Below are 22,482 nucleotides of genomic sequence, written 5' to 3'. Positions count from 1 at the left end.
GAACTTCCCTGATCCCCACTAAGCTGTCTTGCTCTCCTTTTAACACCCAGACATCAAACTACATCCTCACTTTAATACCTAAGCCAGGAGGCCTATTCCAGTGTGTTTGCACAAGTCCTAAAGGTTATGAGCGAACGGATGCTGCTCCTCTCCTCCAGATGAAAGGGCCAGGTGAGGGTTTGCTTTCTGAACGTGACACACAGTGTTTAACAGCTCCCCAATAACTGTTTGCAAACAGAGGGTGAACAAACTTTGTGCGAGCAGAAGGAGGGGGTAATTCCTATAGGGGCACTTCCAGACCTCAAAGGCTGAAGAGCAGAAGCGGTGCCTTTCTCCACAGGAAGTAAAACCAAAGCAGCTCAGGGCTCAAATTCGAGCTGCACAGACCTCAGAGAGGTGCATGTGCAAACAGGAAAATGAGAGGGAAGGAATCCACAAGTGGGACTGCAATGAAACGGGACAGAATGGCTGGGATTCCTGCTAAGAACAAGAGCAGCGCAGCAGAAACGACTTCTGAATTCCATACACCTTGACTCTTACACAGCATTGGGTAGAGATGCTGGAGTGCCAGGATCTCCATCACGCTTGTTATTACTCAGCCTCTGTTAGGACAAGAGCTGGATCCTGCTCTAAGGCAGGTTCCAGTAACTCAAGAGGACTCATCCCTTAAGTGCTGAGGTCAAGAGCTCGCTCCCATCTTACATTAGCAGCAAAAGAACTACGTGGCAACAAAAGCAAGAGCGTAACAAAGTCAAACAAGCATTATTTGGAATCAAAATAGAATTATATAAAGTGTATTACAGAATGTTCTATCAGTTACGTAGTAATAACAGATTTCTATATCTTTTATTACATAGATAACCTGAAGAGAAGGGAGTAGGTATTTAATCCATGTAAAACATAAAGAAATGATAGAGCAGAAAAAACACCTTCCCATTCAACAACATTCTAAAGATGCTTTTTAATTAGACATTTAAGCGTTAAACATTTCTTAGTAGTAGGTTAAACTATTAAATACAGTCAGGTTCAGTGCATTGTCCAAGCAGATGTGGAAATGCATACACATTCAAAGGGCTTTGTGGAAACCTGGTGTTAATCCCCTCAGGTTCCTCAAACGCAGAGCAAACACTTCAGTTACACACCTTCCGGCCTTCATTTATGAGACCAAGAACCAGTAAATCCTCCAGCTCTTGGTAATGCAACACTCTCAACCTGCTGGATTTGAGCATGGAGCCTGGGTAAATACTCTGGTGAGCAGGGGAATTTACCTGATTTCTAGGTACTGTTTGAAGTCAGCCCCACTTCATCTGAGTAAGCAAAGCATCGCTGCTCCTCTCACAGCCGCTGATGGAACTGATGGTACCCTTGAGTGCTGCCATCACAAAACACATCCCAAAAGACACACAAGCGAAGCTTAGGAGTCGCCATTTCCACCATCAGCTAAAGGAGAGGGAAGGAATTATGTGCAACATGGTAAAGTGAGCTGAGAGCAGCTCTTCAGTAGTGGTTGACCGCATCCAACTGGAAGCCCATCTCGTGGCCCAGGTTAAACCCACACAGAATGAAAGGCTTGGCAGAAAGCTGGGGTGATCGTTTCTTATCTGGTAGCAGAAGGGGCTGTGAAACTCTAACACTGCAACAGCTCCGATGTGAAATGGGGCAAAGCAGCAAGGAAAGGTTTTTTTTCCCCTAAAAGAAACATATTCGTTTCATCTCCATTAAGTTACAGGGAGCTGCTATCGGAACTAAATCTGGGAGAGAGATCTGGGCATATGGGACTTGTCTCTTGACATACTGCTGTCATTCCCTACGAGCAGACTGGGACTAAAATTCCCCTCCTCTACGACTCCTCCATGAGAAGAATTGGCACATGGTTTTGGCAGCTACAAGCTGGATAGCCAGCAGAGCAGGCATGCCACTGTGGCTCGCAGATGCACCCCTGCGGCAACCCCAGGAAGATCAAGCTTCCCGAAACGCTGATTGTAATAAAAGGAAATGAGTTCAAGTGCTGGTGCTTTATCATTAATACCCAGGGAAACCCAAAAGCAGGACACGGGGAGGGCAAAGGAAGGAGCAGGCCCCGCTCCCACCCCAGCCACGGCATTGGGGCCATACTGACACGACAGAATAACCTCCCTCGAGGGGCTACAGCTTGGAAAGGTTTACTGGAAAGAGCACTTATTTGGGGGGAGAATAAAGCATGTCTGACATGGACACCTGGGTTGCTGTTTCAGAATCTGTATTCAAAGATATGAACATACTTGAGATATCAGTGGTCTCTGTAACACCCGTGTTGTGCATGAGATCTATGCCGCTATTAGAACATCGGTCTTAGCAACAGGAAAGGAAATGATCTGAGAAGCTGAAGATCACATTGAGGTTATCCCATAAAATCAGCATAAAAATAAAACCTTAAACCTGGTATTTACAGACTAACAAATCAAACTGTGAAGTGGGACCACCCAAACTGCTATTAAAGTGACATTCAAGAATTAACTGGAACCCTGATATGAGTGTAACATCCTCCCTCTTCCCTTCCTTTTTTGTTATAAAAACAGTATTTACACAGTTATGGTTTTCAGAGAGAACTGGTTGACGTTATTGCTCGATCCTCTTTAGGAAGGACATTCCAAGGAAGCAATTATTCCACATGCTGACAAAACACAGAGTATAGCATTTCATAGTGACAAAAGTCAACCTTGTGTTCACCTAAAAGTGACCCCCGTCTGCTGGCGCAGCAGATCACACGGAAATACCAGCCAATCAAAAATACACTTTACAAAAAATCCTCAAGTTTCCTTTGCAGTATGGCAGTAAACATGGTTTGTTCGCTCGCTCGCACCCTCCACAGGCTTCAGCCGAAACAGGAGCTCGCTAGTTTCTCCACAAAAAAAGGAAAGAAAAAGATAAATCTGATTAAAATTGTTATTTTCATAACCAAACACAAAGCCCAACCTTCCACCTGACGTGGCTACCAGCAGTCACCCTTCTCTGTCGCTGAAAACCTATGGAGAAGTGTAGTCTCTGTTCAACAACGAGCGACTTTGCCGCTCCTAGGTCAAGTATTCCCATCTTTCCTGACCTTCTGAAGGGCCACCTATGAGCCACGGGTTCTTCTTTCAGGCAGGCCTAGGTGACTGTCCTCCCACATCCAAAAAGATACAGCTTTGTATTTGACTATGAAGATGAAGCAGCTTTCTCCACGAAACAGGAAGGCACCATGCACATAGCAGTTGAGGCAGGAAGCAAACAGCAGCAACGTGACGTGTGAATTTTAGGTTCAGATGAGTTAAGGCTTCTGTTAAACTTCTTCATCGTCTTCTAGTTAGAATCACTACCTGCAAAGAAAGGAGCAATTAGGCCACGGGATGACAGGGTCAAGAACACAGTCAGAGCCCTCTCAGTGTGACAGGAAAGCCCTCACAAACCAGTACTGCTGTAGTGTTGTCTGGGCCTCCTGCTATTTAACGTGCTAAATGAGCTGCCCAGGATGCTGCTGAAAGAACATACACCAAGGTTTTCAGGCTGCGTGCAAGCCTCCGTTACCCACTCACAGACTCCTTCTTGATGGAGGCACAAACAGACTGAAACCAGCTGCAGACAACCAGGGGATCTGTATCACCTGTGAATGAAAGCTTCTCTTCCAGAAGTGCTCTGCCACAGCACGGAATTACTGCACATTCCTGGGGGCATGCTTCTTGGTAAGTCTGCTTCAACGTTTATGCTTACAGAGCTGGTTTACTGCATTGGTAAGGAAACGTTTTGCACGTGTTTCTCTCCCACTGCACAGCCCCTCTTTCTGTCAGAAGATACCTTTTCAAACCTGATTCTCATAATGGCTCTGTCTCTTCTTTGATTTCAGCTCCTTCAGCCACTGAGGAGACTTTTCTTCTGACCTACGATATAAAAAACCCCTCTTCAATTACAAAAATTCATTACAGAATAAAAAAGGAATATCCCATTTTCCCCATGAGCCTCGGGAAGTGCATCTGCATCCTGGTTTTCTCCCCCAAAATGAATTCAGCATCTTTCCGACGCCGAGGAAGTCTCTCACCTGTCCTCCTTCTCTACACTGGAGGGCAGCACTCTGCTGCCGGGAGCTCCGAGCTGCGGTTGTGGTTTAGGGGATTTGAAGGGCTGAGCAGAACTTATTTCAGCAGGACTTTCCGACCCTTGTCTTCTCCGCAGCTGAGCCTGAATACAAAAGAGAAGGGCTCCTTGTTAAGGCAACATTCAGATGGTGTTTGGAACGGAAAAGAGATTTACAAGCCCACAAAGATCTATGTCTGAAATCACTGAAGGGATTCCTTATGAACCTTGCAGGCTCAAATGCGTGTTTGCTGATGCAAAGCTTGTTTTGTTCCAAATCACTTCCTATTTCTAGCCAAGAGTTAAAATAAGACAGGTAACGGGGTGGTGTTTCCACCCATCACACCCACCCCGCAGAACATCCCAGCTCTGCTCCTGGAGGGGATGTGCAGCTCCCGACCCGGTTTAACTCCCAGCTGACACCTTCTGCCCACACGCACCTTGAGAACAGAATGATCCATTCCTGGAAACACAGGGAGCCTCTGGGCTTGTACAGACGGTGACCTGGCAGGATGCTGGACCCTGTCTTCCTCATCGGAATCCTCCTGTTGCATAGTTTTCTTCTCTTCTAATTGATTGTTTAAAAGAGAAGCAGCAGAGGAGAGGAAAAGCCGTTAGTCAGCAAGCTCTTCACCTGTACCTTGTTCTAGATCTCCCCCTTCCATTCAAATGTGTATTAAGAGAAAGTTGGGGCTGTTCAGCCTGGAGAAGAGAAGGCTGCGGGGAGACCTCAGAGAAGCTTCCAGTATCTGAAGGGGGCCTATAGGGATGCTGGGGAGGGACTCTTCATTAGGGACTGTAGTGATAGGACAAGGGGTAACGGGTTAAAACTGAAACAGGGGAAGTTTAGATTGGATCTAAGGAGGAAATTCTTTCCTGTGAGGGTGCTGAGGCACTGGAATGGGTTGCCCAGGGAGGTTGTGAATGCTCCATCCCTGGCAGTGCTCAAGGCCAGGCTGGAAGAAGCCTTGGGTGGCATGGTTTAGTGTGAGGTGTCCCTGCCCACAGCAGGGGGGCTAGAACTGGATGATCTTAAGGTCCTTTCCAACCCTAACTATTCTATGATTCTAAGAGTTATGTTAACACACCACAGGACTGAGCTCAGTGCTTCAACAAACATACTAGGTACTCAGCAATAGAAAGATTTCTTGCTGACAGGTGAGGGAGCAGAAGGTATTCCTAATTTAATGCCTGTTGCTGCTTCTAAACATCTCGGTTGATCACATAGTGTGAGGTAAGTTTCAATGGGAGAGAATGCATCCAACTGCAGCAACTTCCAAACTCAGGATTTCCTCAGTGAGCAAAATTCTCTTTAAGTCAGCAGCCAGAAACTCAGGGAAACTGCAGCAACATTCTCCTTCACCGTGGTCTTCTGCAGGTCTGGTGCTGCAGCTTCCCTTGCTCCAAAGGCTCCAAGGAATGGAGGGGGGAGACTTGATTTAGGGGATGACCCAGAGGCAGGAAAAGGCAACTGCTGTTAAACCTCAGTGCAACTTCAGGTATGGTGTAGCAGTTAGAAACTCCTGCCCTGGCAACCAAAGTGATCCGAGCTGGTTATTTCGGGTAGGGAGGGATACCTGTGGAATCTTTAAACATCCAGGTATTGTCGGGTTCTTCCGTCAAAGAAAATCTGTTCTCAAACTCCAGCCCTCTGCTTCTTCTAAGGGAGTGGGAAATAGGAGCCCGGCGCCGTCTCTTCTTGCTGAGCTGCACACGTGTTTTCAGAGCGCTGGAGTCCAGAACAGTGGTTTGCTGGAAAGAGAGACAAACCCTTTACCTCAGCCAGCCTGAAAATAAGTCATCTCCCCTTCAGTTTAATTGAACTGTAGATATTTGCCTGATTATTATTCTTGTAGTTACTTAAAACTATATTAAAGAGAATTTCTAATGAGGATAAGCTAGACTGTGGCTAACGGGGTGCAATGCTCCTTCTTTGATCTCTCTTGGCTGTCGATGCCTGATGTGCATGAATTATTTTAGCTAAATTAATAGAAAACTAACTGTAATAAATAGGATTTTGGTTCCTCCAGTGTTTTCAGAACGCAGCCTTGCTCGCTAGTACCAGCTGAAGGCTGAGAAGATGACTGGGACCTAAACAGAGCAACTCCACAAAATTCTCTTGCAGCAGAGTGCTGGGATTTCATCGTGCTGACGGGCTGGCATCCACAGGCACATCCAGCTGCTCACCAGCAACAAGGAAGTTGTCATGTTGCAAGTGAAGTATCAGAGCAGTCACAAAGTTCTGCGCTCAGTCTTTTCCAACACATCCATCTCTGGCTCTGAAGGTAAGGCAACAGTTACAGGGCAAAAGAAGGAGCTGTGATTTATTTGTTTAAAGCAATTTGTACCAAGAGACTTGTTGGTAATGAGCAAAAGGCACTGAGCCCCCTCCCCTTCTTCAGGAGATGTGGATTTGTGTCTTTTCAAGAGGTCAGGAGTAAACTCCTCATTAAACCAGCATATTGCCAGCTGAACTTGCAGCTATTCGTGTTTTAAAGAGACACCTTTAACCACAGCCCAGGAAATCACTGTTCTCACACTAACTGCAAAGATCTTAAGTATGAAAGAAGTCCCTTCAAGGGCAATTGTAAGTGGCTTCAGATGGAGACCAATTGTAATTAAGAAAAATACTAGTCAATGTCTTCATAGCATGGCTCATAGCACAGCAGTCAGCAGCTATTTGTGATATTTGCTTCCAGTGTTCAGAAAGCCATTTAACTCTTCTGTTACAGCTCATCGAGGAGCAGAAACAGCAACTTTATTAAGCCACTGGCAGACATTACCCAAGGCCAATAGCTCTGGAATCTCTCAAAAATCTAAGCACTAAAGAAACTAGAACAACTCTGTAGCTTTGATGTGAAACTTTTCAGGCAGGAAGTCAGTTGGGAAAACTCCATGGGATAAAGAAAAGCCAGAGGAAGCCTGAGTGCAGAGTTTCCATTCAGACCAACACAGGTAACTATATAGTTAACGAAGAAGTTGTTTCCCATTATGGTAACTTACATCAATGAAAGAGAAGTCAGGGGTCTTTCCATCAGGGTAGGTGTCTCCTGGAGGAGGTAAATCTGTGCCATCAGTAGAGTCCATGTCAGTGCTGGATCGATCCAAACTCGTGCTCCTTTGGTCTTTAGAGAAGTCATGGTGATCAGGCAGGGAGGCAGCTTCTGTCTGTGAGGACAGTGAGGATGGGTGGCTGTTGGGAGGCTGCTTTCTTGTTGAAATGACATCGTTTTCCAAGGAAGGCGATTCGGGCACAAAGCTGCAAATGAAGACAAGGGAATCTGAGAGACAAACACAAGCCAGGACAGTCTGGATCACACATACTCAGCGGATGATAAAGGCAGAACCGAAACAAGTACCAAAGGCATGTTTGGATGCAGCAGGTACCAGCAGCAAGGGTGTGGATCGCTTTCGTTAGCACAGCTTTTTACCCCCGTGAATTTACAGTGTACTGAATGATGCAAGTACACAGACAGATTGTAATGACTGGATTGTAACATTCTGTCATTGCTTGGGGTTTCTTCACCCCAGCACAAAGGCCCCTCTGAATATATACACACAGACAAGATGAGGGAAACAGCAGGGAAATAACAGCCAGGAAATAAACCCCACCAGTGATTTCCCTGTTTAATATATAACAGCAGACCTTACGCTTTGGCACTGTGTACATGTGAAACCACCCTGCTTGCAGGCCTCAGGCAAAGAGAAACTGATAAAAGATTCTACTCCTTTCTCATCCAAAATAATCTCAAATACATATAAATGCTTATCAATCCAGAACAATCAATCCTCCTCCTCTAAGTGGATTCCTGCGGGACACTAGGAGGTACTTGCAGAGCTTTCAAGATCACTTGTTCATGTTCCCTTCTCCCCAGGAGGACACTTTTATATATATATTATACATTATATTCATTATATTACATATATTCTATACATTATATTACATACATTATATATTATATACATATACATGTGTGTATATACACACAGAATCCTAAGGGTTGGAAGGGACCTCAAAAGATCATCTAGTCCAACCCTCCTGCAAGAGCAGGGTAACCTAGAGTACATCACACAGGAACTTATCCACGTGGGCCTTGAGTATCTCCACACACATATATAATACTCAGATTGTATTTATTTAAATTCATATGAGTCTATTACTAATGTAATAGTGTATATTTCATATAGGTATGTGGTTTTTTTGCTTAACAAGAGCCTGTTGTTACCGAGAACCTTTTCTTCATCAAATATCCAGGAAAACTGTTCAAAACCCCTCAAAATCTCAACACTTATGCAGGAACACAACACATTTTGAACAGTAGACCTTAGTATTTGGTACAGTCCAATGGTGGTTTCAGAGGCAAACACTCAGGAGCTGTTGAATAACAACGTTCTACCAAGCAGCAGTGCGTGGTGTATTTCCAGCCTGACAGAGCAAAGCCTGCACACAGGGTTTCCAGCACATGGGCACAGTGAATGCCTCTTCTCTCCTTCCATGTGGGCCCCAGGATAATTAAGCAACGGCTCTAATGAGCTCCAGGGGGAAGGGTTTGTCTGCTGGTTTTGCTTTGAATGGTACTTGGTATCTGTGGCCTTAGGCTTTAGATCCACTAGAATACGGAAGATGATGTATTATGCATCTTCTTCTATAACTTCATTAAGATTCCAAGTTTTATGAGCACATCCATAAGCTACCAACAGTGTGCAACTGGTGCCATTTACAGACACTTGCTTCTCTGAAAACCTATCCTACATCCAGCCCCCACAAATGCCAGCAGCATGGGCACCACACATACACAGTAAACCGAGCTCAATCCTCACTGTCAACTGTAATTAAATTCCATTTGTTTTAGCAAGACAGTGCTGCGAGGCCATAAAGAACGTGTTGCTTTATCACACAGAATTAGGAGTCGAGGCTCCTAATTTCACATGATGGTTCCTAATCTGGTTGGAACCGGATGAGCTTTAAGGTCCCTTCCAACCCAAACCACTCTGGCATTCCATGAACCTATGAAAATGCCAGGGGCTGGAAGCTCCTCTGGCACAGCAGCACCAGGACGGTGATGTTGTTTTGTCCCTGTTGTCATTATATTCCTTCTTTGCTCCCCAGGACTCAGGTGCCAGTGTGCTCAGCGTGCTCAGTTCAGCGCCTGGGCAGGCGTATCAAGGTGCCCAAGCAACACAAGCCCGGGGCTGCGTGGCTGGGGAGATACACAGTCTAAGGGAAGTGAGCCAGGCAAAACAGGAAGGCTGAGTTATCAAAGCCTCCTCTAAGTTCCTGCCTCTGCCTGAGCAGAGAAGGACACAAGCACCGCAGCAGCAGAGCCCTGGGACGTGCTCCATCACCCACAGCAAGAGCAGCAGAACGGATGCCCTTGTCCTTATGACAAGGCCTCTGATTCATAAAACATACACTGCAAGCAAAATGCAGATTCCAGGAAGATTCCCGTTATTACTTTAACATTTTAAAGTACGTTATTCCCATTCTCTAAGTGTCTGAATGAATACACCAGTAATTCCCCTGCAGTGAGCCTTAAGTCAAGTTAAAGCAGAGCAAGGGGGTGGCAAAACGCTGAAGAGTCGCTATACTGTCATCAGTACACTGAAAAGCAGAAGAAACCAAACGTTTCTTCGAGTGGAAACAAAGCTCCAGGGCATGGGGACTGAGTTCAGCACTTCAAAGAACCACCATTTCCAGGTGGAGCTTTTCTGATCAGGAAGAATCCCCCAGGTTTGAAGCTGCATTCAACTGCTGTCTGTTCCAGAGCTGAGACAGCACCGCTGTTAAGAAACTGGTTTCAGAAAGTGCCTATAACATCCTGAAATCCAAGTTAATTTAACAGGAGGCTTGGATGTCACTGTTGGCATGTCAGTGAGCTCACTGACTTCAGCCTGAAAGCTACCCTGAGCTCATAAGCAATAAAATATTTATAACACACTGTTCTCGAGCATAGAACACACCAAACATAATTGACACTAATGTCTGCTATAAGATCTCAGCAAGTATAGCATTAAAAACCCAGAGAAAATGCAACTTTCACACTGCACTGAGCAGACAGGATACTGGCTCAGTGTAGATGAAGCCATAATTGACACAACAGGTGTAAGTTACAAACCCTCACACTCCAGTGCTCTAGGCTTATTTCATTAAATCATGTTAATGATAGAAAAGCATCTGTAATACTAACTTTCATTCACCTGACAGACCTTAGAGCAGCTTCCAGGCCTAAAGAAGCCAAAAAGAAAGCTGGAGAGGGGCTTTGGACAAGGGGAATGGCTTTAAGCTGCCAGAGGGGAGACTGAGATGAGCTCTTGGCCAGAAGCTCTTCCCTGTGAAGGTGCTGAGGTGCTGGCACAGGGTGCCCAGAGAAGCTGTGGCTGCCCCATCCCTGGCAGTGTTCAAGGCCAGGTTGGACACAGGGGCTTGGAGCAAGCTGCTCCAGTGGAAGGGGTCCCTGCCCGGGGCAGGGGTTGGAGCTGGGTGAGCTTTAAGGTCCCTTCAACCCAAACCAGTCTGTTCCAGTCCAAGCAGGTATTGTCACTGGTTCTAGAAGCGGTGATGCTGCATTCTCACTGAGGGTGGAGTTTAGATTTCAAAACTGACTGCAATTTGCAGACATGAAAGGAACATTTCCTCACTGACAGACTGAAGAAACCACGTGGGCCCTGAAACCGAGCACGAAGCTTTGAGAAGCCCCATGCTCACCTGCACACCCAAGCCAAGGGCTGCTCTCCTCACTCAGGCAAGCAGAGCCACGCGGTGGGAGCCGGTGCCCTTACCTGTCCCCGCTGTGCCGCGGGTTGTTCCAGGTGCCGTACTGGCTGTCGGGCTCCTGCACGAGCGTGTCGGTGTCCTTGGCTCCCGCGGGCTGCCTGGAGAAGCACTGCTTCAGCTGATCCTGCAACGACACCGTCAGAGCTCTCAGCATTCCCTCAGCCCCAGCTCAACGATGAACAGTTCCGTTGCCATAACGGGCTGGAATTCACCAATTACACTTGGCCACCTTAAAGCCAGGACTAAACTTCCTTGTTAGGAATTTATTTCCAACCCCAATCTCCCATTAGGAGCCACTGCATTCTTGCAATCCCTGCATACAGAGTATTTATCGATACAAAGAGCTGCTTTCTGCACTGAAAACGTGGCATCTGTGTTAAGCCCCATACCTGCACCCTCTGTGGGACAACGCTCCCTGACCTGGAGAGGAGATGACCCAACACACGAGCATCTCCTTGTCATTGGAAGCCAGTGTGTCCCACCAGCTGCAACTGATGCACCTTCTTTCTATGCAGGGTGTATAGAGCCTATTACCTGCAATCACTCCCGCTGTTTCTAGCTAGAAACACAGCCTGAAAAGCTTAGAAACAGGAATAGGAGCAGCAGAAAAGCAACTTCATTTCATGGCATTTAGGAGACATTGTTTATAATGAGTGCTGTGTTATCACCAGGGGGATGGTTGGAAGGAGAAAGCATGGATGGCCCAGATAACACAGCCTCAGCAGCAGAACATCTACATGCAAATGGATTGCTCCTCTAAAGGCTCAGCAATTCTTAACTGGGGATTTGAAAGTGGGTCCTTGGAGGTGCCAGGGAAAAATCATTCCCTTCCTCTTCAGAAGGTTTACCTGTTGGGAAGTACGAGCTGACTTTTCAAACACAGTAGAGGACAGTTAAAAGAGATGGATCATTTTCTCTACTTCCATCCTCCATCGGCCTTTATACTTTCTGGATAGCACTTAATAGTTTGTATTAACTTTTGGGTTTTAAATTACCAGTCAAAATCACCCAAACACTGAGAACTACACATACCATTGTGTTTTGGTACTACACGTACCATTGTGTTTTGGTACTACACGTACCATTGTGTTTTATGGCTGAGATGCTTTTGAGACACAAGCAACTCCAATTTGATCACAGAGATACATTTGCATTTTCTGGCACTGACATTTTACTTGGAACAACCTGGTGTTCCAGACAAAGAGCACGAATGAAGAACAAACTGAGATCACAAATCAAGAGCTGTAAAATATGACAGACTGGGAGAGTAATATAGGACACTGAATGTACCAGAGTGACAACATTGAGGTCTTTTTTCATGCAGAAGCTCTACAGAACCCAGGATCCTGCAGGATGAAGCACTGACACGTCTGGCTCTGACTTTTGTTGCTCTTAAGAACAGATCTGCTCTGAACAGAAACCATTCCTCTACAAGAGACAACCACCCATTAGTAACTTGACATGCTTGTGCTAATACGTGTGATCCATTCTCTTTCTTCCTCCATCCCTTGGCAGAAGCAACCAGAGCTGAAGGCAGAGGTGTTCAACACGTGGAGCGAGGCCAGAGACGGCATTTCCTCAATGAACAGAATATTCATGGTACAGTAAAACCAGTCATTTCAGAGGAAAACAGGGTCTGGTGTCTTCTTAGTGCACAAGATAAACCCAAATTGGGAACTTTCTTATTCACAATCAGAGAAAAATCTCCCCAATCACATAAACAGCACTGCTGCTCCAGGATTCAAGTGCTGTAATTCTCCATCTTTGATCTCCAACTTCATCATTCTTATCCCAGTAGTCAGGAAAAAACTAACTTAATTTTCATACAAAATAAAGCAGCCGAGCTCTACACTGATTTCCCTCTAGTTCTTCTAAAATGAGACATGATGATTACGGCTCTTTCAGTGCTCCCTTGGAATGAAGCTGGGTTTGGCCACAGGCCAGGGCTGATTACTCCTGCAATTTCCAGTTCCTGAAAGTGATGTGCACACAGTATTGGTCCTACAGCACAAAAATTAACCGTAACCAAGCACGAATGCAGACACGGATGTGAAAAACTTCTGCACTGATGGATTCCTCATACACCACGTCTTTATTCCACCAGTTGAAAGAGATCTCATGAGTCAGAATCCGCACAGACAGCCTTAAAAATAGCTTTGTTTGCCAAAGAGACCGAGACATCCGACAGCCAAAATGACACCCCACAGCTTGAAGCGCAAGAAATAGAAGTGAAAATCTGCTGGCATAAATTGCAGATGAATGCGACTGCACAATGGAATGAAGTTGTGATCAGTCTGCCTTCTTAATGTGCAACTTAAAGGGAAAGAAAAGTGCCTATTTATTGGAAAGCTTCTTTCCCTTGTCTCTTTCTCCCTCCTTTTTATCATTAAAAGAAGTCACACGTGCTAAATCACCCATATTCAGACCTCCCTTGCCCTTTAAGAGTGACCCTGCACTCAGGAGAGTTTACAAGTCCTTGTGGATGCAGAAAACTATCCCAATTGTTCTGTTAGGCCAGGAAGATGGCAGTACACCTCTTTCTATTAAAGTATCGCTCTCTTATTCCACAGTTGGCTCTGCTTTGACCAGGATGCTGGGCTCCACCACCTCCAGAGGCCCCTTCTAACCTGAACTATTCCAAGGATCGTTACTAAAAGGTACACTACATATTCTGCACCATTAAGAGAATTATCAAGAACACAGCACCACATCAAAACCGACCAACCAACACAACCCACCACGCTTTCAGAGGGCCTTATATAACACTTCACAACCTATATATTTTCTCTTGGTAAGCAGCCAAATGCCTACACAGCAAGTGGAAAGCCTAACTCGGTGGGACCAGCATCCTGGGATTTCCATATATACTCACTATGCGACGAACGAGTGCTGCCCACAGGGAGTAAGTCATGGTTCAAGACCACCACCCCAGCCGGTTCCTATTGAGCAGCGAGAAGATCTGCCACAAGTGTCTGAGAAAGGAGTAACTGCCTTAGCACAGCGCCCTGGGCCGCAGCAGCACCTCCTGCCTCCCCCCGGCCATGTGCAGTGCCGGATAAGCAGTTCCAGGAATTGTAGGTTTTCTTTCTGACCTCACCGATGAGGGAAGTTAAGAGACCTCCAGGGCAGGCTCCACCCGCAGCAGCGGTAGCGAGCACGAGTCCCTCGGCCCTCCCGAATGCCCGCTTTCAACCAAGGAAGCACTTTACAAACGCTGGAGACCAGGCCTACGAGCAGCCACAAAAGTAATGGGAGTCTCAATCCCAGAACAGCAGAGGGACGTGGAGCTGCTGGAGCGAGGCCAGAGGAGGCCATGGGGATGCTGCGAGGGCTGGAGCAGCTCTGCTCTGGAGCCAGGCTGGGGCAGCCTGGAGAAGAGAAGGCTCCTGAAGGGGAGACCTGAGAGCAGCTCCAGTGCCTGAAGGGGCTGCAGGAAAGCTGGAGAGGGGACAGGCCAAGGGGAATGGCTCTAAATGACTCCGGAGGAACATCCTGCTGGCCCCTGTGGGACAAGCCCTGGAGGGGACAGGCCGGTCTGATGTGGCAAACTGCAGGGGTACATGAGCCTGGGGAAACACAAGGTGCCCCAGCCCACGTCTGAAAGCACTCACACAGCACATTTAGCACCATTAAATCCTAAGGATCTACTGCTGTTCTACTCAGAAAACCTTTAAATAATAAATGCCCCGTGAGGAGCCGGGAGTTGGACTTGATGATCCTTGTGGGTTCCATCCAACTCCAGATATTCTTTGATTCTGTGCTTCATTTTCCCCTGTGCACTGGAGTAGGTACCAAGTGCCACAGTATACAACATTCTCATAAATGATGTCAGCCACATCCTCGCTGTTGCCATGCAACCCCGGGCTGCCTCAGCCGTATGTGTCTTCTCTACCTCTTCCACTGGAATATGATAAGCAACAGCCAGTGATATCCCCAAAGCTGACAGTGTTTTTACCTTACAAAACATGGGTTGTTTCAAGGCCAGGTTGGACACAGGGGCTTGGAGCAAGCTGCTCCAGTGGAAGGGGTCCCTGCCCGTGGCAGGGGTTGGAGCTGGAGGAGCTTTAAGGTCCCTTCCAATCCAAATCATTCCATGATTCTGTGATTTCCCACACCTCTTGAGCACACAAAATGACTTCCCCTACTTGGCTCTGCCAGCCAGGAAACTGGTTATCAGTGTGCAATGAGATCTCACTGCTTTGCAGTGACTCCCAGTGAACCTGCTAACTGCACTGAGGATTTCAAAGCCATTTTAGAGTTAACAGGTCTTATACCCTGAAAATAGAGCTGCTATGACTTGCTGTGAACACTCACCACGCACCTATCATGTGGTTTCAGTGCAAGGCTGAAGACAGAGCAGAGGTTGACTTGACGTGCAAAAAGCAGCCAAGAACCAAATACTAAATATACCTTGCTAGGGCTGAGCACGGCCTCTGAGAAGTGGTTGAAAACCAAAGCAGAGCAGAGGAAATAGCTGGGAACATCTTTAAGACCCCTCCTGTACCAACTGGGGCTTGGAGCAAGCTGCTCTAGTGGAAGGTATCCCTGCCCGTGGCAGGGACTGGAACTGGATGAGGTTTGAGGTCCCTTCCAACCCAAACCATTCCATGTTTCGACATCAAGTTTTGTTTCCAGCTTTAGGCAGTCAAGCTCTATAGATGTTAAACTCCACGAAATCAAACCCAGCAGGACAGAGCCCTGGTGGCCTGCCCATCAGGGAGATTCTGAGCACAGCAGTGCTGTCCTACCTCCATAGCAGGACTAAAACCTGGCACCCAGAGCTGAACAGGAGCCCTCGTCTCCAGCATCACAAGGGACACAAGCCAGAACAAGCCAAGGCGGTTTTCTGCTGTTATGCTAGGAAGTGAAGCTATTTGCTTTTTTTGAGACGCTGCATACTTGAAATCAACACCTCCTACTTGAAATACTTGATTTCACACCTCTTCTGCACAGTTAATGTTTTGCCACCTAAGACACAAGTTAAACTTCAAACAAACATTCCTGGGGGAGAAAAAAAGTGCTCTTTAATTGAAAGTCTGGGTTTAAATCTCTGCAGAAAAGGACAGGATTGCTTGGTTTAGATGAGAGCAGTCAAAATACATCCCCCCCTCAATGAACCAGCACCAGGATTTCCTGCAACTGTTACAAAAGCTCAATACAAATGGACTGCCAGTGGTAAGAACTGTGTTCAGCCATGTATTTGTTTAATGCAACTTATTTCCCCTGATAGCACTTAGTGCTTAAAAACAAACCCAAAGAACACAAATAACCCCCCCAAAAACAAGGCAAAGAAACCTAAACCCCCAAGGTGAATGAGCACAAAACGCCCAGTTCTAGTTCCTCTCTTCTGCTCTAACATGGTCAAAATCACCTCCTTGCAGGCAGCCAAGTAAAACCAGAGGGAAGTCGCTGAAGTGATTATCCCTGTCAGAACAACAAGGGACCAACAAAGGCACTCTACCAAATGCCCATCGCTGCATCTCATGGCCCAGATTCCTGCTGCCAGCTATGTTCATGGCCTGTTAAACCAGAGAGAAGCTGTTAAGAATGAAAAAGCCCAAACTGTTTCAACACTGGCCCTTGTATCTCCATTAATTAAACCAAAGAGCTTCACTCCTCCCCTCCACCTCGAAACAGGGCAAACAACTCCCACAACAAAGTGTTTCTGAGAGCGATTCATTGTGCTCTCTGGGAACATCAGGCCAAAACAGTTCATGAGGATCCAAACAGCCAAGCTTGGAATAAAAATGCCAGCTTGCCTTAATTCCTTCTTACAAACAGTCTGTTGAAGGGTGTTTACCATAAAGGACACCCATTTGCAGACAGACCTTGGGTAAAGTCCGACCGGACAGCACAGATCAATGCTTCTTTAACAGCTGAGGTGCCATCCAGGATTTAACAGCGCTCCTCTCATCCCTCTCCCGTCGTTCTGTGTTGGACAGGGATCCTATTCCAATGGGAAAAGCCACAGTCCCAAGAAGGAAGCTGACTGCACAAGTTTATATTGGCTCAGAAATAAACACAGAACCCCAGCCTGGTTTGGGTTGGAAGGGACCTTAAAGCTCCTCCAGCTCCAACCCCTGCCACGGGCAGGGACCCCTTCCACTGGAGCAGCTTGCTCCAAGCCCCTGTGTCCAACCTGGCCTTGAGCACTGCCAGGGATGGGGCAGCCACAGCTTTTCCAAGCAGTCCCATTGAACATACCAGAGAAGCTATTTAAAAATCAAAACTATCCCTGCACTCCTCTTTGTGGTCTGCACACATTAAACTCTGACTGATCTTGTTTGAGAACAAGACAAACGGCTTTAGCTCTTGGGTTCATTTTATCCCTGGATTGTCCTTGCTTTTAGGCTGCACTTCCTGCAGACTCAGCCCTGCGTTAGACATCGATTTATTGAGGGTATACATGGTAAGGTGTACGAATTAAAACCAAGAAGATAAAAAGAACAAGTGGAGGTTAGAAGAGCCTTTCTGGGGCCCAAACTGACAGTGTCCTGGGCTCCCATATGAAAACCAGCAGGTCACATTCTAAGCAAGCTGTATCCACCCATCTCACCTCCTCAGGAACCTGCTGCAGAACCCCCTGGCCGTGGCACTGCAGGGAAGCAGCGGCCACGATGGGAGCTGCATCAGGAATCCAGCCCCGCATCCAACAGGAGAACGTGATGAAGGAGGAACCAAGCAGCACGGCGAGTACGTCCTCCAGAGCGCTTGGAGAGAAGGGCTGGAAGAGGGAATCATTTCCTCTCTCTCGCAGCCCGATTCCCACTTTCCTGAGCTCAGCAAGGAAATCAGCAGTTACGTCAACCCCCTCCCGCTCCAACCCCAGAGCTCCTCCATAGCCGATGGAAACCTCTTCCTCAGAAAGCACCCCGACACCCGTGAGCCCTTCCCCAGCCACACGCAGCAGTGACCAGCTCAAACTCGCTGCAGTGGGTTAGCAGGAAGGGGCTGAGCTCCCCATTCCTCTACCTGCACAAACGCCAGGCCTATGGAACACCCCAGCTTGGATCCACCACGGATCCAACAGGCAGCACACACGGCATCGGCCCTTTGCCACTACAGCTGCTGCAAACACAGGGTGGCAACTGCAGCAAACAGGACAATTTATGAGCCTAAGCACTGTATATTCAGAGATATACCTACAAATGGATGAATGCCTTGAACGCAACACTCTTCATTCCTCTAGATCAGCGACCGGAGCTCCATACAAACTCTATCCTGTCCAAAGGTGTGAGAGGGGACAAGTGCACAGCTACACAATGCAGCAGGATTCACCCTCACGCCTCCCCTGCCTTCAGCCTCTGCAGCAAGGCATTTATAGGTCAAGAAGTTCACACACACTACCTCAAACTGTGCTGTTTGACCTGAACTGTGACAGGTTCCTCGGTCTTGTATGATGCCAAGTTCTCAGCCAGAAGCCACCAGAGATGGGAGCTGAGAGCCCCCACTCCCTGGCTGCTCTAGTTTAACTGCATCACTCAAGTACCAACGCTGAGGCCTACTCTAGAGCACATCCCTAAACCAACAAAGGCTCAGGCTGTGATGAATTATGTGCTTTACAGTAATTCCACAGCTGTTTTGTAGAAAAACATCAGTAGCTCCAAGGTCAAAGCAAACCCAGGACCCTGTTCCAGCCAGATAAAAGTACAATAAATAGCTCAAGGTCCACATACACAAGTTGTTCGGGGGGGGGCAGGCTATGAACAAGTGCCAAAACCTTAAGTTTGAGCTCAGGAGTTGGGCATAAGTTAAAGCACATTCATGCATAAAGCCAAGCACACACCAAATGACTGCGGAAGGGGGGAAGAGCAGCTCCACGCTGCCACCAGGGACGGAGCAAAAAGGCCAGCGGGTGTCCCACGATTCCTGCTCTACAAGCAGCCCAAAGGAAGTTGTCCACTTCTCCTCCGCAGGTTCCACGTTCCCATTCTCATCTTCCTTTAAACGAGCTTTTCAGTCGGATGATTCGAATAACTCACAGTTATCAGCGTACGAAGGGCAGCAGCAGAGCTCCTCCGCGCTGGCGCTGTAACAGTGGTTACCAAATATTTTCCTCCTCATTCTTTTGTGCTCACTTGACAGTGTTTTCTTTTCCAAAGGGGAGGCGAGCAGCAAGCTAGGACAAAAATGCCATAACCGGGGCTGACAGAAAGCCCTGGAAATAGCCCGCACACCAGGGCCACGCCTGCCCGAGGAATGCAGCTTTACCTTCAGCCGCTCTCTGGGGCCGTGTGTTTGCACTGCACAACCTTACCTGCTTCCTTTTGAAACCAAAACCCAGCAACATGGGAGCCACTTCAGAGAGGAAGCTCCTCAGGATTTATCCCCATGCTGCTCCCAAGGCTTTGGTCTGACTCCACTCAAGTCAATCACTGCACATCCATAGCTCCAGCATCGGCCCTAAGCCCTCACTTCCAGGTACAACTCAAATCACTGCTTAGGCTCCTCTCTGTGAAATAAACTGGATTCATTTACCTTTCACACACTACAGCCTAAAAGCACTGGCAGTATTTGGTAGGACTAGGGACAGGGGATGGCACATACTGCCCGCAAGGAGCGGGGCAGACCCCAAACCAGACCCACACCCCTTCCGCTGGAATGGGGCTTCTGTCTGCACAGCCACCAGCTCCTCCACCACTCTGTGAGGCTCTTCAATGCCAATCGGCCTTCCTGAAAATAACCTGGAAAGGCATTTAGGGAGAAGGGAGGGGATGGGGGCTCTGTGTGGCACATGGCTGGGATGAACCAGGAGCTCTTCACCTTCCCTTTGCCCCGTGAAATTACACCCCACTGCAGCCCTCGTGGGGCTTCTATTCCATGACAAAACAGCAATTATAATGAGAAAAACACCTCTTCCTCAATGAAAAAAAGAGCATAATGATCACTGAGTGCAGAGTGACAGCACTTCATGCTTATTACAACTTTAGCTCAAGGTATTTTTACTGAGAGATCACAAATACCAACGTGAGCTCAAAGTGACACTGACCCACGGTGTGGCAATGACCCAAGTGCGGTTTCACACTAACTTTCTGGTTCTAGTGTCAGCCAAATATTTGTCCTACCTGGCTGTGTTGTTTTAAAGCAGTTCAAGACCATTTCCCCCCCATTCCCCAAACCTGGACTAACTGTTCCCTGGCACACGAAAATACCCACCTGTGCTGCGGAAAGGAACCAGCTGGGAGCAGACAGACAGACACACACCACTACCTGCGAGAGTTTGGGGGGCTATTTCTGCATGGAAAGCAGATGGGATACAGGTTCTGTTATCAAGATCAAATGCTGCAACAGCACCAAGGTTTTTGCATTGCGTTATCTACCTCGAGAGGCTCAAAAAGGTGTTTCGCTTACAAGCTCGGGCGGCTCTGAACTGGGCTGCCTCTTCCTCAAAGAGGAAAACCTCTGCTGACTCCGCACTGAAAACCTTCGGAAGGACTCTCTGCTCCGGGATGCAAAGTGCCTGAAGGAGGAGGTCCTCTTGAAGGGAGTCCTGCTGCCACCTTCCCCGCTAGTCCGCTCGTGAGCAACCGCAGTAGTGACTAAATTTAGTGCTTCCTGCAAGGATCTCCGCACTGTGCCCATCCACTGGGTCATGTGGGTTTGTGCCACTGTCAGCTTGTCTCCAAGGTAATCCATTTCTCCAGCAGAGATGAGAAATCAATATTCAGGAGGAATTGCTGGCAAAGAGATTCTCCTTAACAACCCTGGTTTGCTTCTGCTAAAAGGATTCCACTCATAAAGGCAAACAGCTCTGCACGATAACCATCAGCATACTTCTGTATTTAAATAGCAAAGGAGAGGTGAGGTTGGAGATTGGTATTTGTCAAGTATGAAGGAATCAAGGAATTTTCCCACTTGCCATCAGATTTCCAGAGTTCCATCAAAACACGTTTAATTCAGCCATGTTAGAGAGAGAAATCAAGGTCTGAATCCTGACACAGTCACCTGAAATTGGTCCGTCTACAGGCAGAGAACCGGTCTCTCACTGTCTCCTCTCAGAGCTGGAAAAGCAACTCCCTTTTTAAGGCAAGTTTTTGTTTTGCTGTAAATACCATCAGAAGGATAAAACCCAACGTATTCTGGCTCGGCAGCTTGTCAGGTGCCAGTACCTGAAACAAAGTTCTGATGCTTCTATACAATCCATTTAGCAGCAACACGATTAGACCTTCCGAGCAATAAATCCCATTGGCTTTCTTCCGCAGGAAGGCATCCCCCCAGCAGCGCCCCCTCCTCACCACTCTTCCCCTGGCAGAGCCATTCTCAAGGTGCTGATGCCGAGCTCCCAGCGAAGCTGCAGGGGACCCGTGGGGAGCTGCTGCCTTCAGAGCGGACCTGCCGCTGCTCGGAGCCGGCCCAGAGATCTCCTGGATGACATCAGCTCCTCTGCTCCCAGGGGCTTCACCCAGAGGAACGCAGCCAGCACGGAGCCTTGCCCCGCTGCCCACCCCAGCTCCTCAGCGCTGCACAAGGCACCGGGGCTGCGCCGGCTCCGGATGCCTGCCCCGCTCCGAACGCTCCCTGGGTAAGGCACGAGAGGTCACAGCAGGAGAGGAGGGACGCTGGCTCCGGAATCCCGCTCCCTCCTCTGTGTCCCTGCCTTCCCTCTGCTCCGGAGAGGAAACAATGAGCTAGGTGGGAGAGCCGCAGAGGTCTGCCTAAGGAAGGATCTGGGCTGGGCTTTATTATAGTACAGGCAGGGTTACCACGGCAACGGGGGAACAGCATCTGCTTGCTGCCGGAGCAGGCAGGAGTTGCACAGATCTATTGGAATGATTCAGAGTTTGCATATGTCACGTGCACTTACTGATTTTAACCCTTCCGTGGGGAAACGGGAGCAAAAGCCCTGCCAAGGGAGTGTCTGGCTGACACCAAAAGGCTTCCTATTCGGATGGGCAGCTCCAGGCAAAGCCTTCACCCTGCTCCTGGTGTCTGACTGGGCACTGGGGCAGCACCATCACCTCTAACCGTTCATGACACGACTAAACTCCAACAAGATAGTTCCAAGTTAGTGACTACGCCATCAGTGCAAGACAAGGATTAAACCAGAGCTCAAAGCAAAGCTGAGCGGGTCTGACCACATAAAGCAGTTCTTCCCCTCCTTGCAGACACTTCTGTGAGCAAGGGCTCGCTAGCAGCACCAGCTCTGCTCCCTCCCCAGCTGGGAGGTCCTGTCTGGGACCATGGCTGCAAAGCCTTGAATGCATGGGGATAATGGGGGAACCCCACGGACAAAACCAGCTAATACTGAGCAATGAGATGCCACCGACAGGGAATTCCTGGGAACAGCCCATTTGGGAGGACAGCAGAAAAAAGCTAAGGATTTCATTTAACAAGCTTAAAAAGTTCTCCAGAGTCAAGACACGACTAGTTCAGAACTGAGGGGAGCCAGATATGGGTCTGAAGGCAAAAAAAGGCATGTTGAGAGCTGCTCGCTTTGTTTGTTCAAGGGGGTTTTGTTGCTGTTGCTTCATCTGCCATACAAAGTCCCATGGTCTTGCATCATCCTCTCCTCCTCTAAACCATTCAGGAAGAGATTTAGATGTATTAGTTCATACATTAATGAATAATTTCTAGATGCCTTATGAAATGATTCTCACATAGAGTATTACTGTATTACG

The 22,482-nt window shown here is 47.8% G+C and overlaps 1 protein-coding gene across 4 annotated transcripts in view; it reads right to left on the bottom strand.

Moving 5' to 3' along the window:
- Positions 1–762: 762 nt before the first annotated feature.
- KIAA1671 (KIAA1671 ortholog) overlaps positions 763–22,482 on the bottom strand; it is a 66,227-nt gene continuing 44,507 nt past the window's right edge. For 2 of the 4 annotated variants that reach the window (XM_062615819.1, XM_062615838.1), the window contains 7 exons: positions 10,870–10,988; positions 7,093–7,348; positions 5,667–5,841; positions 4,530–4,657; positions 4,055–4,194; positions 3,814–3,896; positions 763–3,338 (listed from right to left, as the gene is read on the bottom strand). In XM_062615819.1, coding sequence (XP_062471803.1) covers positions 3,818–3,896; positions 4,055–4,194; positions 4,530–4,657; positions 5,667–5,841; positions 7,093–7,348; positions 10,870–10,988 — 897 coding nt within the window. In that variant the 3' untranslated portion in view covers positions 763–3,338; positions 3,814–3,817. Of the gene's footprint in view, positions 3,339–3,813; positions 3,897–4,054; positions 4,195–4,529; positions 4,658–5,666; positions 5,842–7,092; positions 7,349–10,869; positions 10,989–13,736; positions 13,849–20,215; positions 21,067–22,482 lie in introns of those variants that run through there. The other 2 variants (XM_062615829.1, XM_062615846.1) reach the window with 2 other exon arrangements.

This window comes from Pezoporus occidentalis, unplaced genomic scaffold (genome assembly GCF_034315485.1).
Source record: "Pezoporus occidentalis ecotype Australia unplaced genomic scaffold, CSIRO_AGI_Poc_V1 ctg102, whole genome shotgun sequence".
Lineage (NCBI taxonomy): Eukaryota > Metazoa > Chordata > Aves > Psittaciformes > Psittacidae > Pezoporus > Pezoporus occidentalis.
Note: the sequence above shows the minus strand (reverse complement) of the source record. Positions and strands in the feature narration are given on the sequence as shown.